At 36.5% G+C, this 24,944-nt stretch overlaps 1 protein-coding gene across 1 annotated transcript in view; it reads left to right on the forward strand.

Annotated features, from left to right (window-relative positions):
• Nucleotides 1-24,944, forward strand: part of SYNJ1 (synaptojanin 1) — an 84,043-nt gene that overhangs the window by 34,377 nt on the left and 24,722 nt on the right. The window contains exons 9-22 of the mRNA XM_032865424.1: nt 1,729-1,825; nt 2,938-3,107; nt 4,206-4,287; nt 6,603-6,755; nt 9,510-9,675; nt 12,125-12,148; nt 14,862-15,053; nt 16,817-16,901; nt 20,252-20,392; nt 20,662-20,854; nt 21,126-21,284; nt 22,389-22,545; nt 23,190-23,307; nt 23,408-23,623. Of these exons, the coding sequence (XP_032721315.1) occupies nt 1,729-1,825; nt 2,938-3,107; nt 4,206-4,287; nt 6,603-6,755; nt 9,510-9,675; nt 12,125-12,148; nt 14,862-15,053; nt 16,817-16,901; nt 20,252-20,392; nt 20,662-20,854; nt 21,126-21,284; nt 22,389-22,545; nt 23,190-23,307; nt 23,408-23,623 (1,953 nt within the window). The remainder of the gene's footprint in view (nt 1-1,728; nt 1,826-2,937; nt 3,108-4,205; nt 4,288-6,602; nt 6,756-9,509; nt 9,676-12,124; nt 12,149-14,861; nt 15,054-16,816; nt 16,902-20,251; nt 20,393-20,661; nt 20,855-21,125; nt 21,285-22,388; nt 22,546-23,189; nt 23,308-23,407; nt 23,624-24,944) is intronic.

Here is a 24,944-nt window from a genome sequence, read left to right on the forward strand (position 1 = left end):
AAGTTTTGATATTGTTAAGCAACAAAACTAGTTATTATATATTACTGATTCATTTCGGCTTGTTTTGGCTCTAAGTAAAATTTCTTCTGACTCCTAATTTAACCAGAAGAAAGTGATACCCAATATTATGACTTCTGCGGTTGGTGGCATTGGGTTGTGGGTCTTGATCTCTTGGCCTCAAAACCACGTCTTTGAATATATGCTAATAGGGTAACCACTAGTCGCATTTGGTTACTGAGTACTTGAAATATGGTTAGTCCAAATTGAGATGTACTGTAAGTGTTAAATAAACGCACACTAGATTTCAAAGACTTAGCACACAGCAGTTTCTTGCTAGACACGCCTCCAAAAGCAAGGGAAACAAGTGGGAATGAGTTCTGTTGGGACTTGATGAGGAAAAAAGCTTTTGCATAGCAAAGGAAACAGTCAACAAAACTAAACGGCAGCCTATGAGTGAGAGAAGATATTTGTAAATGATTTATCAGATAAAGGGCTAGTGTCTAAAATCTGTAAAGAACTTACCAAACTCAGCACTCCAAAAACAAAAAATCCAGTTAAGAAATGGGCAGAAGACATGAACAGACATTTCTCCAAAGAAGACATCCAGAGGGCCAACAGACACATGAAAAAATGCTCAACATCACTTGGTATTGGAGAAATACAAATCAAAACCACAATGAGATACCACTCACAGTCAGAATGGCTAAAATTATCAAGTCAGGAGACAACAGGTATTGGTGGGGATGCAGAGAAAGGGGAACCTGCTTACATTGTTGGCAGGAATGCAAACAGATACAGCTACTCTGGAAAACAATATAGAGGTTCCTCAGAAAGTTAAAAATAGAACTACCCTATGACCCAGCAATTGACTACTAGGTATTTATCCAAAGGATACAAACATAATGATTCGAAGGGGCACATGCACCCCAGTGTTTATAGTAGCAACGTCCACAATAGTCAAACTATGGAAAGAACCCAGATATCCATCAACTGATGAATGGGTAAAAAAAAGGTGGTATATATACAATGGGCTATTACTCGGCCATCAAGAACAATGAAACCTTGCCATTTGCAATGATGTTGATAGAACTAGAGTGTATTATGCTAAGCAAAATAAGCCAGTCTGAGAAAGACAAATACCATATGATTTCACTCTTATGTGGAATCTAAGAAACAAAACCAATGAACATTGGGAAAGGGAAGGAAAAATAAAATAAGATGAAAACTGAGAGGGGGGAAAACCATAAGAGACTCTTAACTCTAGGAAACAAGCGGAGGGTTCCTTGGAGGGGAGATGGGTGGGTGGCCTATTTTTCATAAGATTAGAACTGTTAAGGAGGTCCTGGATACTCACGGAATATGTGACGTCCTCACATATGAGGTGCAGCCCTCTGCCATAGCTGCCACCCCAAGCTGGATGGCTCATGTTCTCCGTGCTTAGGTGGCACCAGCCTCACAGAGCGAAGAGGGGCTGGGTGGGTCCAGCAGCTCCAGCACAGGTGGGAGTCTCAGCATTGATGGGTCAGAGGCATTAACTGAATTTTTGGTAAATTCAGAGTTTTGAGAGGAATGAATTGGTCAATGAATTTGTATCCAGTTTTGCCAATTCTAGAAATTTAGGAAACCGTCTTATAGGTTCTATTTAATGGATTTCTGTTTGTTGAAGAAGAAATTAGTTTATCACTTATCACCTGACATATGTTTATTTCCTCTTTTTTTCTTTAATAGGCATTTTAGAACACTTAAGAATTTATATGGTAAACAAATAATAGTAAATTTGCTTGGATCTAAGGAAGGTGAACATATGCTAAGTAAGGCTTTCCAGGTAGGCATGATCATTTTTTCTTCTGTTCTGGCCCATGGACGTGTAGAAGATATTAAAAAATAATATGATACAATAATGAAATTACTTCCTAGAAAAAGGCTGGGTACTTGTTGGAACCATTAACTCTTCAGGCTACTAAGAACCAGTTTTACATAATGTTGCTGAAATTGGGATTATGGAAAGCTTTCAAAGGAATTGATGCTGTTTTCTGAAGTGTACTTATTTAGGCCGTGGAGAAGCAGAAGAATATCCTCCTCTCTAAAAAATGTTCATCTGTCACTGGTAAAAAGATACCAGGCAGTTTCCTCCTTCATCTGTTCATCGTCTTGCCTATTTCCTAGAAACCACAGTCATTGTTTTAAACCTATGAAATGGTGAATAACTCATTTGTACACATGCAAAGCTGTACCTTCTTGTACTGATGAAAGTTTGAGAATTTTAAGTAAAAAAGAACCCAAAGATATGTTCAACCTCTGAAGAAAAAATATTCCTCATAAACACTTACTGAATCGATAATTAATATAAATTATGGTGTTCCATAAGATTGTAAGCACAAATCAAATAGAATGGTTAGAGAACATTTTCTGAAGTTTAGTCTCATGAAGTCTGGAAGTGACTTAATTATTTGACTATTTTGTTTTTAAGCTTGTGAAATAAATGCTATTAGATTATACTTTAGAAAATGACTTTTAAAACACTTGAATGAAAGTATCAAAAATGAATTTTTTAGTCTTTGATAGGTTTTGTCTTAAATCAGTTACTTTATTTTGAGATTCTATAACAGATACAGATACTAAATTTATAAAATTGAAGTGCTGGTGGTTTAATTTTCTAAATCAGATGAGAATATTATTTAACTTCTCTGATGTTAATTATGTCACCTAATCTCTTGGGGACCATATGTGAGGTTTTACAAAAAAAGATGTTACTGGATATTAGAAAGTAATTTTCCATTTTACTGCCAGCATCGATGCAAGCTTTGTGTGAGATCAGTGAGATTTCAAGGGACCGTGCCAAGGTTTAAATTTAAAATGTAAGGTTCCATTTTAACATTACTTGATAAGGTCGTATTTAGTTAACATTTAGATGAGTATTTGCCTTTTTACTTTCAGAGTCATTTGAAAGCTTCTGAACATGCTGCTGATATCCAGATGGTGAATTTTGACTATCATCAAATGGTTAAAGGAGGAAAGGCAGAAAAATTGCACAGTGTTCTTAAACCTCAAGTCCAAAAGTTTGTAGATTATGGATTTTTTTATTTCAATGGAAGTGAAGTTCAAAGGTTTGACTTCTCTGTTTCTCTTCTCTTTGAGTTGGGACTTTGCTATATTGTAAAAATTATTCTTAACATTGAGCTCTTCAATTTCCTTTTTTTATACCAAAGTTTATCATAAAATAAAATATCTTTATGATACTTGATTTTAGGCTTGTTTTTCTTTCTTTAGAATTGAACAAGTAGTATTAACAAGAGCTTATATTATTGGGCACATATTTTGAGCCAGGCAGTGTATGTAGTCTTTACATGTACCTGTAACAACAGTTGAAGGGATCAGTTCAGTTATTATCCCCATTAACATTTGAGGAGATTGAGGCATAGACTATAATTTGCCCCAAATCACATAGCTAAAAAGTGTTAGAGCTAGGATTTATCTGCTTGCAGACCTCATGCTATTATCTGTGAAACTATCTCACTTCTCCCTTAAAACTAATATTTTAATATATCTTGACTTCAGTAAGGACTATTAACTGCAAATAGAAGTAAAAGACATAGTTTATTATCTGCTTTAGTATAATTTAAATCTTCAGTTTTTGATTATGAGGTAGAGGAGGAAAGTATGTACTGAAGAAATTAAAGTCAGAGTATGGGATGAGGTAGACTTCAGTGAACAAAGCTCAAACTTTTAGCTTTATCAGTTTGTGCAATATTTAGTTTCAATGCCATAGAAATTCATATAGGTCAGTAGAGATAACATCTTAGGTTAAAAACCTAAAATTTCTTCCATAAATATTTGATTATCTTTTATGTGCAAAGAGCTCTGGGGTCATAACTTTGAATGCATATTTAGCTCCTGACTACTGGCCTAATTAAAAATAAGTGGGTATAGATAAGTAGATATGTGATAAGGAGTATACGACAGAATGTTAACAGTTGTGGAATCTAGATGGTGGGTATATGGATGTTTGCTGTAAATTCTTTCATTTGTGGTGTGTGTGTGTGTGTGTGTTTGAAAATTGTAGTAATAAAAAGTTGGGAGTAAAAAGTGGATGCTTAAAAAAAAGTGGATATTATATTTTAATCACCTTAATTGTTCCTCATTTTGTTTTAGCTTTATTATTTGTGTTTCAAACTAGCTGTTAAACTTTACTGAATTTGTTGCAGATGCCAGAGTGGTACGGTTCGAACAAACTGCTTGGATTGTCTTGATAGAACAAATAGCGTGCAGGCATTCCTCGGCTTAGAGGTAAAAAAAAAAAAAAAAATGGTGAAATGTATGTATGTGACTTGTATCAAATGCCTCTTTTAATGTTTTTGTAATATTTATGTTTCTCATTACTTTTCATAAAATGAAATTATGCTTCATTAAAGGCATTTCTTCTCTTATGGGTTTTTCCTCCCTCAAAATTCCTTTTCATTTAAATGTTCCCTTTACCTGTTTCAAATACTCTTTTTAGATAGCTGATGTTTCACTGTGTTGTTCCTTAACTTTCCCTTTAAAAACTGCTATTTATACTATTCCAACAAGTACTTCTTTTGTCTTCTGGAAGAAAAAAAAAATATATATACACACACACACACACACACACACACACATACATAATGTATGTATACATATTGGCCTTTGTTCTTTGTGTAGTTTCTTCAGAATTGGGGAGGATCCTTTTTCAGGTCTATAGGGTTATATTTTTGACAGTCTGTAACCCAGTGCAATTTATATGGTGTTTTCAAATCAGTAGCTACAAAAACAGGATCGATGAAAATGCAGTTATTAGTGAGAATGAGAGTGAATTAGATTGAGCTTCTGTAACAAAGTCTTTGTTTAAAAGTTTTTTTTTTCCTTCACTATGTATCCGTGAATTCAGTCTAATATAGACATAGTCTCAACTCTGTGACACACTAGCAATGCTGAGCTTTCTAAGTCTTTCCTGTTATGCAACTGTAGGGGTCATAAGGCTGTGATGGGTCTTCATTTAATTACATAGAAACTTAGCATAGCTCTCAAATACTATGAAAACAAGAATAGGAAATAACATGTTCTTATTTCTTCCAGTTAATGATCTTAAATTTGGCCAGGACATTGGTTAATTAGTTACTTTGCAACTGAGGTTCTTTCTGTCTCAAAAATGAAAGCACAGTGTGTAGATTTCTCTGCTACAGAAATGTATTCTTCACAGTAGCTAAATAATTTTTACTGTTGTGCCTTTTTATTAAACACTCTGTCATTGAGTCTTATTATAATTTATGTAGAAAGTATGACGGAGACGAGAAAAGTAAAAGCAGGGGTCTGGTCATTTGAATGGCATTTATCACATGGCTTGGGTTTGTTTTGAGTTGTGTTTTTAAGTGGCTGAATATGTTTACTTAGATTCTGAGAGTAAACTTACTGAAATACTTGAAAGTCTTCATTAAAAGTGTAACAAATATTAGTTCTCAGAATCTGACTTAGCCGGTATCCACTGTTGGTAATTAGGTGAGAGAGTACTCCCTCGTATATAGCAATTGGTTGACTGGTTACAAAATTTACTGCTAGAGTAGGCCGAGCCAAACTAGAAGCTAAGACTAGTTTTCCCAAATTCCTTGAAGAGAGGGAGCTATAAATGATAGAGATGGTGCTGGAGCCCAGTTTTGTTTTATTTTTCATGCTAACGAAGAACAGCTCTGGTATAAGTCCATAGGTAACAAATGAACCTAGTTTAGTGTTTTTTAAAATATTATTTTAGTTTTTGATCTTTTTGTAAGTATGGATAATCATGATACAGATAAAAAGAAACATAAACAGGAAGGAGTTAAGTAAAAATGCAAGGCATAAAACACGATTGGATTTCAAATAAGACAAATGGACTGAGTATAGATTATGCATTGCTTTGACTGACAGATTTAAAGGCCAAAGTTCCAAAGGCGAATGACTTCTAAACATGTTTATTGTTACCTGTGATGAAGGAATTGTGGTGGCCTGAAGACCTTGCATTCTTGCACGATGTATTCACGATGTATTCCCGCCAGCTCCCCTTATAGACATTACCAATAGAGGTTTTATACATTAAACTGTTATGACTTTATTCAGAAATAAGACTAATTTATTTATTTTTGTGATAGTTCAAAAACAACTCTACTTTTTCATAATCTCCTGATTTTAATCACCCAAGTGTGTAACACCCAATCCAAAAATTAGAGAAAATTAGTTATTTCTATATCTATTTAAATAACCTATGCAGTTATTTTTATGTGCTCCAATGCATGCTGTTGAATAGTTAGTTCTTTAAGTTTTAAACCAGTTTGATATATAGAGATATTTTAATAAGGTTAATTTTACCATTTAACCAGAAAGGATATTGCTACATGGGAATATTAAGGTACTTTCAAGCTTCACTGTTGTGGTATTTACCTTAAAAATTGAAATGGTGGGATAGAATACAGCCTAGTAAACCGGTAAGTTTTCAGAATCCAGTGCCACATAGTCCTATAAACTGTGAATTTTTGATTCTTGTAGTTCTTAAAAAGTCACATCACAATGTATCAATCAACATGCTTATAAAAGTTTCTCTTTTGCCATTTTAGATGCTAGCAAAACAGCTGGAAGCTCTTGGCTTAGCTGAAAAGCCTCAGTTGGTGACTCGCTTTCAAGAAGTTTTTAGGTCGATGTGGTCCGTGAATGGTGATTCAATCAGTAAGATATACGCAGGGACTGGAGCTCTTGAAGGAAAGGCTAAGGTAGATCTAGATTTATCATAATGTTACAAAAGATCCTCATTTTCCTTCTAATAAGCTATTAAATCATCTCTTTTAAAATTAATAGTTGGGGGCATCTGGGTGGCTCAGTTGATTAAGTGACCGACTCTTGGTTTCAGCTCAGGTCATAATCTCATGGGTCCGAAGATTGAGCACCACCCCCCGCCCTTCCAGGCTCCACTCTCAATGGGACTGAGATTGCTTGGGATTCTCTCCCACTACCCTACCCCTCCCCTCCACTTGCTGTCATTTATGAATGAATGTGTGAAGGAATGAATGAATGAATGAATGACTAAAGGAATGAATGAATGTTGGGGTTTTTTTAGGTATCTGTTTCAGAATTCTGTTTTATTATGCCATTATGTCCTCTTTAACACTTCCTTTTGTAGGAGATACTAGTGGTTGGATGGAAGAGAGTTATTTCCCTAGGTTTGGGGGGTATTAATATGACGTATTTAGTTGTTTAGTGATATAATCCAGTAGGCCTATGTATGTATTGCTCACGTTTTTTTTTTCATGATTTTCCCTTACCTACCTGTTTTACTTATTGTGTTGTTTATTTTGATTATAAAGGTGATTTTTTTAAACCGTAGTCATCCTAATGAAGGGTCCTGTCACATTTGGCTTTGTGTTTCCAGCACTTGTAGTGCCTACTGTTTAATAGAATTGTCACAAATGGTGGATGGATGAACAAATCATTGGACAATTTATGCAATACTTCCTATGAGCCCAACACCTTTAGGGCTTGATTATTAAGTTTCTGTTCTTTAATTTATCTTACCTTGAAAAGGAGGCTATCAAAATATACAAAAGAAGTGTGAGAGATGGGCTTACTTATAATTCTGTGCCTCATCATTGCTTTATGTTGCTGGCCTTATCTACAGGCCACTTTCTCCTCTAGTATTTGGCACTTATTAAGGGACTTATTCTATATACTTAAACACTGCCTTTTAAGCCTCCTGTTCTCCATTGGACTTTATTAACATTTTAAATTTTTACAGTTCTTCAAATTACCTCAAGTATAGAAATAAGGATATTTACCATTTTTATAGTTCTGCAGCCCCCTCAGTACAGCCCCTGGAATTCTTTGAAGGCCATTCATCATCTCTAAGTCTCTTAATTTCTAAGTCTTCTTCCTCTTCTATGTCTCATAAAATGCCATGCCTCTCTCTGTTCAGAGGTACTGGCCTTACCTGCAAAGCTGCTTTTGTTCAATTCACAGAATTGATTTTATTGACATTTACAAGTATTTACTTCTTAAATGGGCCCTATTTTTGAAAACCTGAAATTGTTAAACCTCCTTTATTACCCTTTTAAAATAGATAATATCATTCTTACTGCTAAAACTTAATTATCTACAATTGTTGCTTAAAATATTCTTCTATGTTCTTCTGCCTTTTTGTTTCTGCAGTAACTGTGACAATATATATATACAGGTTACATATATTTTCAGTGGTCTTTTGTCTCTAACATAATAGAAATGAAATTTCACATATTAAATATACGAGTCTGAATTAAACTAAACTCTAACATCTGAACTGCTCTTTCTTTTCCTTTCTCTGGGTTCCTTTTGATTAATTGCCTGATAATATGAATGGTGAGTGTCTTTTCAAATAATGTCATTTATATGTGTTACCATGTGGAAGGAAATAATGTTTTAATTCTCAAATTACTGATATTTCTGTAAGGAACGAAAATTACATATTACAAACTGAAGCGGTTTTCTAAAAGGCAAGAGTTTGGGTTTGTTTTTGTTTATTTGTTTGTTTTAAGACATCAAAATCCTTAAGATCAAAAGAAATCTTTATGGTAACTAACATGCTTAAGTAAAATATGTGTTCATTAAAAGTTATAATCAGGAAATACAGCCTTCCAGTTATGGAATGAAACATCACAGGAATGAAAGGCATAGCATAGGGAATATAGTCCATGGTATTGTCATAACGTTTCATGGTGACAGATGGTATCTACGCTGGCAGTGTGCCTAGTGTAACATCGAGAGTTACCTAATCACTGTGCTAAATACCTGAAACTAATGTAACATTGTGTCTCAACTGTACTCAAAAAAGAAGTTATAATCAGCTCTTCCACTAGAGGAATTGGCCTCAGTTTATCATTTTTATTATTTATATTTACATAGGCAATAAAATGATCTAAGACCAATAAAATGACAAATTGTAGTTTGCATTTAATATTTATGAACTGGAATTATAAATTTCTTTTTAGACCAGTCCTTCATTCTTATGTTCAGTCTTAGTTTTGACTAATATTAAAGTTATTTAGGAGCAATTCCAATTTTATTTTTCTACCATTAACATACTTTGAAGTGTCAGAGCATATCAGTGCTCAATATCCTTGATCTCCTTCACCCCCATCCCATCCCCAGTTCTAAGAGTTATAGGGTAAGACTTAATTTTCTTGTTTTAAATAGGTACACTTCACTTTATTTCCTTTATAGTAAACAATTTTAAGCATTTACCGCTCTCGATAGCATTAGTGGGTGAGGTTGTGGTATTGAGATTTTTCCTTCTTTTTGCGGAGAGCTGTTATCCAAAAGGAAGAGAAACGATGAAATGTTGAGCCATTTTATTATGACGATTTGATATTCAAAATGGAATGATTAGGCCCTTTCTATTGCAGTAAAGTCATATAAAACTGATTTAAAGTTTCAAAGTGCCTACTGAGTTCATTTAACACTCTTTGGAACAAAAATCCATGCTGTTTTTTTCCCAACAGGCTGGAAAGTTAAAAGATGGTGCTCGTTCTGTTACTAGAACGATTCAGAATAACTTCTTTGACAGCTCCAAGCAAGAGGCCATAGATGTTTTACTGCTGGGAAATACTCTTAATAGTGATTTAGCTGACAAAGCTCGAGCACTTTTAACTACAGGAAGTTTGCGTGGTATGCATACTTACTTTATATTTTGATTACTTTATGTTATTTATATCCCTTCCAGAAGTCCAAGAAATAAATGTTAATTTATTTACATGAATATTTTTTAGATTGAGTTGACTACAATAGTTTTGGGGAAAATTTCTATCCAAGTAGTTTTTAAAAATTGCCTTCTCTAAAGAGGCTGAGCTCTTTTGGAATGTTTTTTATCATCAGTGGTATTACTGAGCTCTGAAATGAGGCTCATGCATGTTTTCTTTTATAGATATGATTGAGGGGATAAATGGTTTAAGTGTCGCTAACTTTGTATAAGGCAGGATTTCATAGAATATTCAGCTACTACCTTTAATAGAATGTTAAGTAACCTAATTATATAAAAAAACAAATGATTAATTGAGGAAAAAAAGTACCTTTATTGGTTATTTTGCTAATTACTAACCCCAGATTTCTATAACTTGGTCTTACTATTGTTTGAACAAACATTAAATCATAATAATTTAAAATACTGCTTATTATAGGACACTTTAATATTTGACATAAATATATGGTTTTCAGGGTAGCTTTTTATCTTTTACTGAGTCTTATTAAAATCAAAAGAATTCGAGCTCATGTCATTGAATATGTATTTAGTATCATGGAAAAACCCAATATTCATTATAGAACTTAATGAATTAACTTCCTTAATTCCATGGTTTTTTTTTTTCATCTTAACTTTTAAAACTCTGAACATTTTTACTTCTTCTGTTATCCCCACACCAAACCTTTCAGTTTTCCCTGTGTATGTAAGAGAAATTGTTTCTCATTAAATAATGCACTCTTGGATAATTACTTGGTCTAATAGGTCATCATGGATTCTTTCAGAATTCTGTGTAGGCGCTGGGGGTAGTTGATTACCGTTAGCCCCTCAGAGATATGTTAACTAGGCTGGGGAGCTGAGACCCTACTAAGGTTCTAGAAAACAAAGTCTGATCTTAGCTACTGCTTTTAACTTCAGGCTTTCTTCCTGGCTCCCAGTGGTGGAGACTTGGCTGATTTGCATCTTACCACTTCTTTCCCCCTGTGCCTACTTTGATATGGAGGCATTACTAAGCAACAGCTGAAAGTAAGCAGTTGAAGGAAAGAAGTGAGGTAGCTAAGAATTCCCAAACTTGATTATCACTTTTTTTATTTCCCTGCACATTTTCTTCTGTGTCGAATAAGCCTAAAAAGATGTACAGTCGGTTCTGCGATAATGCGTGTTCTGAGAATGGGAATTTGTTCCAACATGGGTTCTCTATGAGGGAACATATTGGACATAATGTCTGTTCTCCATTAGTTTACGCGTGCTTTCACCCAGCAGAACGTAGACAGGTAGAAAGAAATACACAAAACATACACTTAGGCATACACTTCAAACCTCTCTCTACCTCAGTTCCCCAGGTATGGAACCCTGGAGTTGCCAAACCACCCCCTAGAATTGCCAATCCATTCCTCAAAACTTACTACTAATTACCTACTGTGGACTGTAAGCCTTACTGATAACATAAACAGTTGATTAACACATTTTTTTTTGTATGTTGTATGTCTTACATACTGTATTCTTACAACAAAGTAAGCTGGGAAAAAGAAAATATTAAGAAAATCACAAGGAAGAGAACATACATTTATGGTACTGTATTTAATGAAAAAAATTCCCATGTTGAGTGGACCAGTGCAGTTCAGACCCGTGTGTTCAAGGGTCACCTTACTCACAAGCTGCAACCCTCCTGTCACCGTTGACAAGCAAACTTTAGGTCTTTGTCAACATGAAATGCCATATTTAAGGAGTATTCATACCTTTCAAGCTATTTAATGATATAAAACTATACTACTGATATTAATAGGTTTCCATCTTTTTTGGCATGTCACTCACTGTTGAAGGTTTTGAGTTGTGCCCTAAGCTCATTTTCCCCCTAAGCTCTGTGGCTGTGGGAATTTGTACAGTTTTGCACCGCATGCTGATTTTTGGGGGAATTTATGTGTTTTGTTATAATTGAACTGGTTGTACTTATCAGCTGAGTCTGAGAAAGAATACTAAAAGGTATATATTAGGGTAGTATCTTTCATGTGTTTGATATCCTCTAGCTCCTCAGGCTTTCAGACCCACAATCTCCCCGTGTGCGCATGCACACACACAAAGCCACACACACGGGAGCAGTCTGAAAAGCAGGCCGAGGACCTCCTGATTATGAAACTCTGGACATCGCTGAGTCGCTGTAGGATTTTTCTTAGATGCTAAGGGTTTGCCTCAGATATTGTCATTTTTTTTAATCTTTTAATCTTTGGTGTCCTGTAGCCATCAGAAAAAATAAAGTCATCAAATCGAATTAAAAGAAAAAAGTGAGGCCATCGTAGAATGTATTGTCGTAACACTCTAGATTTTAATTGTAACTTGTTGTTTTACTAATGATTCTTTGTTTTCTTCTTGATGCATCCATAGTTTCTGAACAGACATTACAGTCAGGTACAGTATAGAAAACCAATCTGTAAATAAAAGCAAATTTTTCTTTATTTTTCTGAAGTTGATACTGTAAATAAATAAAGCCATATAAATGGGAATTTCCTCTTATTTTGCCCTCAGATTCTAACAGGATAAATTGATATCTTGTTTTAATCTGAGAAGAAAAATTTCAAGGTCGAGAAAACCAAGTACCTCGTTTAGAAGGAAATATGTCTTCCTGTAGCAAATGCTTAAATTAAATGTAGCTCATCTAGTTTTAATTTCACTTTTATATTTCATTGAACAAACATTCTTCCTTATACTGTTAATAAGCTAATGGGAAAACTCCAGATGAGACTATTTGGGGTTAATTTCAGAGTACTGTCTGTGATATTGATGACTACTTTGCAGCGTTTCTCATATATAATAATTGAAAAAAGCATAGGCTTATTTTCTCATACCGTGGAGGAAATATTTTCTGTAACCAGAAGACCTGCACTAAAATGTGATCTGAATTCTTTTAAAAAGCATGAAGATTGCTACCAAAGTTAGAGGAATTAAGTGATTAGGACCGTTTCCTGTTCCTATCAATCTCATGCCTGCCTTTTCTGGACAAGGTTTATGAACTTGTCCTTAAACATGAATCTGTGGCAGAAGGAACAAGAAAGGCTAAACACTTGCCAGAAATTTAGCAGAAAAAGACATCGTTTCTTCCCTTCACTTAAGATTTGGTACCACTGAAAATTTGTTTTGCTTAGTTACTATTCAGAATGTTTTGAGAAATTATTGGTTATTTTTGTGAGAAGAATGGAAGAAGAGAGCACTTGAATATATTTTTGAGTTATGTAATGAAATCCATTTTCTGAAATGATATGGCATTTAGGAATGGATATCTGTTTGAACACAGACTCATTTCTTTCTGCACATTAAGGTGCCAACCAGTTAAGAATAAACTAGAAAATTTTTAAAATGTTTTATTCCATGGATAAACTGATTTGACTTTATTAGTTCACACAACATGGCAACATGTTTTCACACAATTCATTATTTGTCTTGCTGAGTATCTTAAGCTGCTGAATCATTACAGAACTTGTGTTTTGATATAGAACAGATCACAGAGGCAGTCTTCATAATAACAACAACAATGGTAATGATAAAGACCATGGAATAGAGAATGATTCTCTAGGTAGGGCCAGATTTCAGTGGACCACACCAACAGACTGGAACAAATCATCTGCTTCCATTACCACCCAACACCCTCTACAAGTAATCAGGTCAAATAGCAAGAGGGCTAGAAATCTGCACTTCTATCCCTGGGAACAGGGGGGCTGGGCTTATATCTACAGCAGCTCCCTCGGGAGAGTCACTGGTCAAACTGTTTTCATTATAACGCTAAGATGTTATTTGCCTTTTTCACTGTCATTCATTCTCTCAGGAGTCTGCTGTATCTTAGTATCATAAAATAATTAATTATAATAATAAAATAAAATCATGTGGTAAAAGGTGAGAATCATTGTTATTTCCTTTTCCTCTTAACAATTGCCAATTAAGTGTTCATTCTCTGTTTTTAGATTGAGGTCTGTTAAGGTTCTAGCTACTTTAAATGCTGAGAATTTAATTTGGTCAAACTGAAGTGTGATTTAGAAGGAAGAGAGATGGTAGTCAAAAAATATGCAGGAACGAGATTGAGAATCCAACTGTATTGAACATTCATTTAACAATGATTTACTGAGCACTTTCTATGGCACTCTTCTAGTGACTGGAGATACTACAGTAAATGAAACAGACCAACCTTTCTGCCCTCGTGGAACTTCCACTCTTGATAGGGGAGACAGATAGTTACAGCGTAAATAAATAAAACTCAGTTTGTAAATGTGATTAATGCTATAGAGAGAAATAAAACAAGGAAGGGATACGGAAGGTTAGGGACAGAATGCAAATTCTAATAAGATGGTCAGGAAAAGCCTCACTGGAACTTAGAGACCCAAAGGAGTCAAGGGGAAGAATGTTGCAGGCGGTGGAAACAGTCAAGTGCAGAGGCCTTATGGTAGAAGCAAGCTGGCCTCTTATTGAAACAGCCGGGAGTCAGTGGCTGAGCAGGGAGCCAATAGGGAAGAGGTAGCCAATGAGGGCAGGATGGCAATGCGGGTTGTTTAGGGCCTTGTAGGCCATTGTTAAGGACTTTGGCTACTACTCCCAGTGAGATGGGAAGAATTTTGTAGTGACTTCAGTCTCTGAAGTCTCATTAGTATACATAATTTGTGTTTTTGTCAGGGAGCCATTTTTCATCAAGCCACCTGTCAGTAGCTAGAATCTTAAATGTAAATGTTCTTAGATGTTTTTGTTTGGAAATAAGAAATAAGATTTATATTTTTACCAGCCTTTCAATGAAAGATATATGAAAATCAATGGCTATATTCCTAAAAATGTAGAGTCTCTAGTTTCATACACTGTAAAACAATCTACTACTTCATTGAAACAGAACTTTTCTGCATGTTTTACATTGTTGCAATAAACCTGTAATAGCATTTTTACTGTGACTATTGTAGTAAATGTCAAATTAAAAAAAAAAATCGTGTCGGTTACTGGCATCGTGCTGGGCTCTGCATGTGTCTTATGCTTGTTCGTGCTTATGATGATAATTGTACTTCCCATCCATCTTTTCTCAGATAGAAAAATCAATTTCTAAAAGTGGTTTAATGCAGCTAAGATTCTGTTATGTGTTCTTTTTGATTAGCATCTTCCAAAGTACTCAAGAGCATGTGTGAGAATTTCTACAAGTATTCAAAGCCCAAGAAGATCCGAGTGTGTGTCGGAACCTGGAACGTGAATGGTGGGAAGCAGTTTCGTAGCATAGCTTTTAAGAATCAGACACTCACCGACTGGCTTCTTGATGCACCCAAGTTAGCTGGCATCCAGGAGTTTCAAGGTCCGCTTTTTATAATATGGATTCACTTACTAAATCCTCACTGTGATTTATTAATCTATAAAACAAATGTAACGCATCATAATATGCGTTACTCTATAAAAGAAACTTGGATTTTTAAGTGTGAAGGCCAAACCTTTAAGGGTAACCACGCACATAAGAAAAACTGGTTCTTAATGTTTTAAACTGACACAAAGCAAGCTTATTTGTAATTGATGATTTTTTAAGCCTAGTATGTTCCATTTTTTCAAATCTAGTTAGCTGTTTAGTTACTAAGGTAAGTATTTGGGGTAGATTATGAAAAATCTTACAAAACTGGTTGTGACATTTGTTGGCACTTTATAACTTAACAGTACTGATTTTATCCTTGGAAAAACTTGGTTGTCATTAATAGCCCAAACCAAACACTGAGCTGAGGATGCTTTTTTAGATTTTTTATTAGAATCGTGAATTTGAGGCTGCCTTCTTTTTTTAAAAGTCACTTCGAATTCCTTTTTCAAATGGTACACAGCCAGCAAGTAATATGTATAAGGCGAGGTGCATAGGAAGAAATGTGAGATACAGTTTTTCCTGTTTGTAGTTATCTGCAATCAGTTACATCTCAAACCCTGAGGTTTTCCCCCCGGACATCTATTAAAATGCCCTTTTCACTTACACTGAAACTAATTTGACATTGTAGTTGCCGTCATAGTAATAATAATAAAATAACAGCTAACACCACAATTCTGTAAGTACTGTACATTATTCCCCGTAACAGACCTACTGCATAGACACTATTATTATTCTAATTTCACGGATGAAGAAACCAAGACACAGCAGGGGAGGTGACCTGCCCAAGGGTGTGGTTACTAATGGCAAAACCAGAATTTGAATTCTGGAGATTTGGTTCTGGCGTCATTGTGCCGCCCCGCAGTTTATGTAAATTTTGGGGCAAGTTGTTTAGGTTCTCCACAGCCTCAGGATCTTGTCTGCAACTAAAGGACAAAAATAATCTTGTCTTATAAAGTATGTGGTAAATGAGATGAGGCATGTATAATCCTTGCACATAATAGCAGTCAATGAAGAGTTTTATTTGTTTCCTTTCCCAGTTCATACTATTTATAGGCCCTTTCTAGCTACTTACCTCCATTTCTGAATATTTGGGCCACCCAAGTACCCCTGGGCTGCTTATCTCAGGTAGCTCCTGTTCTCTCGTCTTCCTTGTCTGTTGGGAGAGCGCTAATGGCTGAAACAGAGGGGGTGCATCTTAACAGCCGGATCACCATTAATTTTCTTGGATTCTTCTACCAAGGAAATAGTAAAAAGATCAAGCCTCTAGTTTTCATATTTGATTGTGAAAATCCCTCCTATTATCTCTAATTTGAGCTGATTTCTCAGCCTCTTTGTGCCTTTTCTGAAGAATCCCTTTACTTCCCCATTTGTTGTTCACTTCAGCCTTTGAGAAGTGGCTTGTTTAGAGAAATACTATGGTGCCCATAGTGCAGATTTTAGCAAATATTCTTTCAAAATGATTTCTGGAAGGATTTAAGGATCTTTAAGAATAACAGTCTTAAAAAAGCAAACTTAGGAAGCCTGAATAGAAGATAAATTTTAAGTAATTTTGTCCCATTCGTTGTTTTTGCCTCTAATTGGAATTTGGTTACACGTAAAGCACAAAAAATGGAATTTTATGAGGTTTCGTGGTCTTAGTTGTGCTGGGTTTTTTGGGGGGGTGCCATTTGATTAAGGCTACCTTTTAAAAGTTCGTTTTGGTTGCTTAATTGTAGATAAAAGAAGTAAGCCAACTGATATATTTGCAATTGGTTTTGAAGAAATGGTTGAGTTGAATGCTGGAAACATTGTGAATGCAAGGTAAGTCAATGAGGTAATTGTCTAGTTGAGGGACATGGAAGGCAGATAACTAAGTAGTTCTTACAAAGATAGATTGGGGTAATATATCTAAAGGTTGTTTTTTTGTTTGTTTGTTTTTTAAAAGATTTATTTATTTATTTAAGGGGCAGGGAGGGGCAGAGGGAAACGGAGAGAGAATCTTAAACAGACTCTGCACTGAGCACGGAGCCAGATGTGGAGCTCCATCTCGCGACCCTGAGATCATGACCTGGGCCAAAACTGAGAGGCATCGCTTAACCAACTGTGCCACCCAGGTGCCCCCTTGCAAATCTTTTAAAAACTGACTTTTTTTTTTTTTTTTTAAGATTTTCAGAATAAAAATAGGCAATTTTTTTCTCAGCTAAAGTGATATTGCAGGCTCAGTTCTCAACCTGCACTAAAGCAAATACTGCAGTAAACATAGTCAAATGAATTTTTTGGCTTCCCGATGCATTTAAGTTTACACTATACTGTACTCTTCTAAGTGTGCGATGGCATTATGTGTAACCAACAACATACACACCTGAATTAAAAAATACTTTGCTAAAAAATGCTTATCATCATCTGAGCTTTCCGCTAGTCTTAATCTTTGACCACAGGGCACCATAACAAATACAATAAAAATGAAAAAGTTTGAAATTTTGTGAGAATTATCAAAATGTGACACAGAGACAGGAAGTAAGCAAACGCTGTTGGAAAAATGGCACTGATGGGCCTGCTTGACACAGGGTTGCCGCAGACCTTCAATTTGTAGAAAACACAATAGCTGGGAAGCACAATAAAGCAAGTCACAGTAAGGCAAGGTGTGCTTGTGTAGCGTAGTAGAAGTGGAATGGAAAATAAAGACAGGTAAAGGGGCTTGGGCACGTGGAGTTGGGGGGGATGCAGTTTAAATAGAATGATCAGGTAGGGTTCACTGGGCCTGAGAAGCGACCTGGATAAAGAGATGAAAGCCGTCATTCTTTTCTCAGAACGCAAGTTGTAGTGGTAGGATTATGGTAGGTAGTAGAAGAGAATCCATGTGCTGGTATGTGTTTTGGAGGTGGTATGGTGGTGTTAGATTAGATAAATGGGCGTGAGGTCATATTCTGGCTTTCCGCTTATCATGTGTGGCCTGGAACTCTGAGAACACACTTTTTGGCTCCCTTTAGAGGTTCTTGGGGGTGCGTTGGAGGTTCAAGCTTATTAATCTGAAAATCTATAAAGACCCAGGCATTTATGCTACCTTCTTTATATGAACTGTGTTTCAGACTAATGGAATAGTTGAGAAAAGTTCTTTAGAGAAGAGTTCTAACTTAGGACAGTGCCTGTGGAATGCTGTAGTTACAAAATCAAAGCCGTGCAGCCCCTCATGAAGTAATGGCAGTGGCCAATAGATATGAAGACTCTAGCGGGATTAACGGGGACCTTTTCATTGTAAAGAGTTGATCTGATTGTCAGAGTGTGCACAGCAGATCTGCTATAACAGCACAGAGGTTCGGTGCTGCCTGCTTTGATGCAAGGGGGACCGCACTAGCCATGAGGTTATTTTTGCCAAAACAAATAAATAAATTTGAATGGGTTTCTTAAGCTTCTACGTTAACCAGTTTAAAGCAAATGCAAGAGTTAGAGGGACAAGTCAAAATCCTGTGAAGACACATCAGTCAAATCCAGGCTGTCAAACATTTTACTGACAAATGGCCCAACTTCTTAAAAAATAAAATAGCATTAGAAAGGGGATGGAGTGGCAAGGGTTGAGAGAATATTAAAGATTCAAGAGCTGTAACAAGCAAATGCAGTGTGTGGACCCTATTTGGACCCTGTTTTATTTTAGTCTTTTTTGGATTTTATTGATTTGAGAGTGAGTGAGTGAGCAAGCAGGGAAAGGGGCAGAGGGTGGCGCGGAGAATCTCAAGCAGACTCCACACTGAGCATAGAGCCTGATGTGGGGCTCGAGATCATGACCCGAGCCAAAACCAAGAGTCATTTGCTTAACCAACTAAGCCACCCAGGGGACCTTATTTTAAAGAAACCAACTGTGGGGGCACCTAGGTGGCTCGGTGGGTTAAAGCCTCTGCCTTCAGCTCAGGTCATGATCCCAGGGTCCTGGGATCGAGCCCCGCATTGGGCTCTCTGCTCGGCAGGGAGCCTGCTTCCTCCTCTCTCTCTGCCTGCTTCTCTGCCTACTTGTGATCTCGGTCTGTCAAATAAATAAATAAAAATCTTAAGAAAAAAGAAACCAACTCTGAGGGGCGCCTGGGTGGCTCAGTCGTTAAGCTTCTGCCTTTGGCTTGGGTCACAGTCCCAGAGTCCTGGGATTGAGCCTTGTATCAGACTCCTTACTCAGCGGGGAACCTGCTTCTCCTTCTCCCTCTGCCTACTTGTGCTCTCTCTATCTCTCTGTCAAGTAAATAAATTAAAAAACAAAACAAAACTGTGAGAAGACATTTTTTAGATAATTAGGAAAATTTAAATGTGAACTGAGTATTAGATGGTATTAAGGAATTGTGTGATAAGGGCATTGTGATTATATAAAAATAAAACTGTCTATTGCGTTAGATGATGCATTCTAAAGTACATATGAGCGAATGGCATTTGTTTTATATTTGGTTTAATATATTCATACACACACACATAAATGAGGAGAGATGAAAGAAAAAAGATTGGCAAAATGTTGATAACTGTTGAAGCTACCTTAGGTAATAGGTTTATGGTGCTTTCTCTTAGGGTTCTCTCTTTTTTGTGCATGTTTAAAATTTTCCATGGGAAGTTTTTAAAAGACATTCATTATGGTACAGAAAAATAAGAGAGGGGACAAGTGTCTGGAAGCACGTACTCCTCTGTTCTAATGAGTACTAAAGTATAACTGGAGCTCACTCAGATGGTGGGTACTCGTTTAGTCAGGACGCTCAGGTTTCCTCCGTAAAGGAGTTCTGCACTTTGAAGTATGGTATTCTTTTGGCCAAAAATTTTTTTTTAAGATTTTATTTATTTATTTGACAGAGAGAGAGAGATCACAAGTAGGCAGAGAGGCAGGCAGAGAAGTGGGGGGAAGCAGGCTCCCCACTGAGCAGAGAGCCCAATGTGAGGCTCGATCCCGGCACCCTGAGATCATGACCCAAGCCGAAGGCAGAAGCTTAACCCACTGAACTACCCAGGCACCCCAGGGTTTTCTTTTTAAAAGCAACAGAAAACCAGCCTCTACAGCAAGATTTCCGTCAGTGTGGATTTCATGACTGTTTGGTAGTCTTACGAAATTTGGGTATAGAAAGATGTCATTGACAATTGCCTTGTAAAGTAGGCTGTATTGTCAATGTCTTTTAGAAGATTCCCTTTGTCATATTTTCTGCCAGCACAACAAACCAGAAGCTGTGGGCCGTGGAGCTGCAGAAGACCATCAGCAGAGACAACAAGTATGTGCTGCTGGCCTCGGAGCAGTTGGTGGGCGTCTGCCTGTTTGTTTTTATCAGACCACAACATGCTCCTTTCATCAGGTCAGTAAACAGCATCTCCAGAGGCTCCTTCCGATTACCGTGTGACAAGGAAAAGACCTGGCATGTTCGTTGCTTCAGAGAAAACACTTACTCCTGCATCTTGGTTTCCAATGTGTTTTTGATAAAGAGTCACTAAGAGTTTTACCATACTGTTGCATAGCCTTGTCCTCAAACTAGTTTTATCTTTCTGTCATAGACATTCCTAATTTCTGACATGCACAGAACTCTTCATAGCTCCCCTCTTTGATTTAGAGTCTTCTGTTTTGAAGGGATGTCGCAGTCGATACTGTGAAGACTGGAATGGGAGGTGCCACTGGAAATAAGGGAGCAGTTGCGATACGAATGCTATTCCATACGACAAGCCTCTGCTTCGTCTGTAGCCACTTTGCTGCAGGACAATCACAAGTCAAAGAAAGAAACGAAGATTTTGTAGAAATAGCACGGAAGTTGAGTTTTCCGATGGTAAGCTCTTACTGCTTGTCCTTGAAGATGAAGCTTTGAAATGTGTACTTTAATTTACCCCAAATTCTCTGTCAGTTTTTGAAAACATACGGTAGTTCCTAGGAACATCACCAGTGTTCACCTAAATTGAAGTTTCATGTGTTATTAGTCTTGGGTCACATAAATAGGGCCTGGCCAGGGGAAGGTGAGCATATCTGAGGCAAAGAAATAGTTGTAAAACATTTTTCAGATTGACTGTTGAGAATCTAAAATCCCTTCTCCTTGCCTTCAGGGAAGGATGCTGTTTTCCCATGACTACGTATTTTGGTGTGGTGATTTCAACTACCGCATTGATCTGCCTAATGAAGAAGTTAAAGAGCTGATAAGACAGCAAAATTGGGATTCTCTGATAGCAGGAGATCAGCTTATCAATCAAAAAAATGCTGGTCAGGTATATACATATTTAAGAAGATACTTGCATTGAGGAGAAGGGGAATCTTTTGTTATGAGACCTGCTTTCCTTTTTTTCTTTTCTTGAATCTCTTGGAGTGTCTGTCTCTCTCTTTCTTTCTTTCTTTCTTTCTTTCTTTCTTTCTTTCTTTTTTTTTTGAGATGGGGACAGAAGGCTGGGGCAGGGGAGGGGGGTCGGAGAACAGAGGGAAAGGGAGAGAGAAAATCCCAAGCAGGCTCCATACCCAGTATGGAGCATTATGGCAGGGCTTGATCTCACGACCCTGAGATCATAACCTGAGCCAAAATCAAGAGTCAGGTGCTTAACCAACTGAGCCACCCAGGCTCTTGGAGTCTCTTTATACTTAAAATACATGTCTCTAACATATACAGAATTACCTTTTCTTAAAAAAAAATTAAAAAAAAAAAAAGAAAAAGAAGACTTGTAATAATTCCCAGGAGGAAAAATATATTAAGGTCTCTCTGTAAGATTCACTTTCAAGTAAAGAGTATACATTTTTGGTTCTTTCTTTTTCAAAAATAGTGAATTTGGAATCTTAGTCTTCAGAGCCCCTGTTTTTTGGCTTTAAGACCCTGTGGTAATCTGCTTTATTTATTCTTTTGTTTCTTATATCATCTGCCTTTCTAAAACTTACTTTTTAAAACTTACAACCACAAAATTTTGGAAGGTTAAAATAAATTTTTTTTTTTTTTTAAGTAAGAGGTAACTGAGGACGCTTGATATGCTGCCTTCATGATCATCTGACTTAGGTCTTACTTCCTCATTTGAGAATTAGATGTCAGACTATAGGATTTCTAAAATCCATTATAGTTGTAAGTGTCTTTTAAAGCTCAAAGGTCTGGCAGAATTCCCTTCTTCATGTTTTTCACTTTGTATCGTCAAAGGTCAAACAAGCGGCATGAACAGTCCTCGGTTATTTTTTCTCAACCTTTGTGCCATTCAGTAGAAAGTATTCATTTGATGGACACAAATTTTGTGTGAATCTCCAGCATATCGTAGACATTTAATGAATGGCTTGTCTGAATGAAAACAGAACCTTCTCTTTTTTTTCCGAATAACTGATTTTATATATGTTTGTTTTAGATTTTTAGAGGATTTTTAGAAGGAAAAGTAACCTTTGCTCCGACATACAAATATGACTTGTTTTCGGATGACTATGACACCAGTGAAAAGTGCCGCACCCCTGCCTGGACAGACCGTGTCCTCTGGAGAAGAAGGAAGTGGCCTTTTGATAGATCAGGTTGGGACATGGACTTCTTCATTTAAATGAGCTAATGCAAATTTTATGAGGAAGAAGAGAATGATGTAAATATCAAGGGAGGAGGGCTGCTTTTTTCAACCCAGGTTTTCTAGAATAGAAGAAATAAAAAAACAATTTAAAAAATATTCTCAGATTTGCTTACAATAATTTAATTTTTTAGTCTATTTTCTTTCAGTGACATAATTTCACATAGAGAGAAGCAAGGAAACATTTTTATGAAATTTTTATGAGAATTTCAGTGGTTAAAATAGGTGGAGTGCTGATGAAGGTTTTTAATTTGAATAACTAATCTGGCTTGGAAATACTATGAATGGCTACTTGTCCATTGAAATACTTATGAAACACTATGTAGTCACAGGTCTTTCAGTAACCTCAGAAGTAAAGCCTTAATTTTGACTAAGTAAAGCATGAAATGATAATTTAACCAAAATTCCCCGCTAACTTAAAGGCATTTAGGCTTCCTGCTGCTGTACAGGTGTAGCAACATCCCAGCCTCAGGCAGATGAAGCCAGTAAAGCAGAGAAGCTTGCCCCTGGCTGCCCATGATCTGTCATGCTCATGTGGATTCTCTTTGTGTGTGTGTGTGTGTGTGTGTGTGTGTGTGTGTTTTATTCTGACTACAGCTGAAGATCTAGATCTTCTCAATGCTAGTTTTCAAGATGGAAGCAAAATCCTCTACACGTGGACTCCGGGCACTTTGCTGCACTACGGAAGAGCCGAGCTGAAGACCTCTGACCATAGGTTTTAACAGTCTTGGTATTTCTAATGGTGCTTGAAATTTATTTGAAATACACCCCTTCTTAAACATTTCTAACACATCCATCTTCCTTTATGCCTTAAGGCCTGTCGTTGCCCTGATTGATATAGATATATTTGAAGTTGAAGCTGAAGAGAGGCAAAACATTTATAAAGAAGTAATTGCAGTTCAGGGTCCACCAGATGGTACAGTATTGGTCTCAATCAAAAGTTCTGTCCCAGAAAATAATTTTTTCGATGATGCTTTGATTGATGAGCTTCTGCAACAGTTTACAAATTTTGGAGAAGTTATACTGATAAGGTGAGTAGAGTATTTCACGTCCAAAAGCAGCTCATGACTCCTGAATATTTTCTATATTAGAAATTACCTTGTTATTGTTTGAATAGCGTATGAATACAGTTGGTGCTTGAATAATGGGGGAGTTAGGGACACTGATCATCCCCTACAGTCGAAAATCCACTTAGAAGTTTTGACTCCCCCAAAACTACTAATAGCCTGCTGTGGACTGGACGCTTTACCAATGATGTCAACAGTCAATTAACAGATTTAATATATCATATGTCTCATGTACTTAAAATAAGCTAGAAGAAAAAAAATGTTACTGAAATTGTAAGGAAGAGAAGAGACATGTACGTACTGTATTGGGAAAAAATCCACGTAAGCGGACACCTGCAGTTCAAATCTGTGTTGTTCAAGGGTCAACTGTAGTTTTATTGCCAAACTATAGGAAGATCGTACTATAGAAATGTTATTCAAAGAGGTCATAGGTTTTGAAACTGAATTCTCGTTAGAAAGTTTGAAGATGAATAATAAAACTTTATGTGAACAATTGATGACAGAGATACATGCACATTTAGATGTGGTACTTAAACTTCCCATACAGTCTACTATATAACAAAGCCCCATGGCAAAATGAAGCTGCGATCACTGTTTCATTTTTATAAGGAGAGCTCGGAGTAGACTAGAGTGACTTTTCCTCCCTCAGTTTAAGAAATTTCATGTTTTAAATAGTTTTAAGTACATTTAATTTTCCAACTAATGGAGAAGCAGCACCACCAGATGAACAGCCAGGAGTCATCCATTTCAATCTTGGTTTTTGTCATTGACTTAACCATCTGCCTTTTGCAAAAGCAGATGCTTCTTTCCTTGTTTAAAAAAAAAATGTTCTCTTCCAAGTGTACAGCAGTTTTGAGAGACTGAATGACATGTATGTGTTTGAATTTCATAGGGAAGAGGTTTGATTCCTTTCGGTGCTTTTCATCTCATTTAGGTACGTTTTATAGCTGTTTGGTAGATAGATCTCTGTACTAGATGCTGTGGTAGAGCAGAGGAAAATTGAAGACTCGATTCCTACTTATCATCTAGTTGGGAAGATGAGAATTGTGTAATGGCTTCCCTAGATCCTAAACAGTACACCACAGACTGAAGATGGTGCGCTCTCTGTAGAGTGAGAAGCAGGCCCAAGAAACCTAGAGTCCTTTCAGAAAGCAAATGAGCAACCAGAGAAGAAATTACATTTATATATCCCTCAAATCTTTTAACAAAGATCCACCCCAAAGCTTTCAAATAAAACATTTCTAAACTCCTAAGGCACTAGAAAGTACATAGTGAAATCTCCAGG

This window comes from Lontra canadensis, unplaced genomic scaffold (genome assembly GCF_010015895.1).
Source record: "Lontra canadensis isolate GAN:19392208 unplaced genomic scaffold, GSC_riverotter_1.0 scaffold29, whole genome shotgun sequence".
NCBI lineage: Eukaryota > Metazoa > Chordata > Mammalia > Carnivora > Mustelidae > Lontra > Lontra canadensis.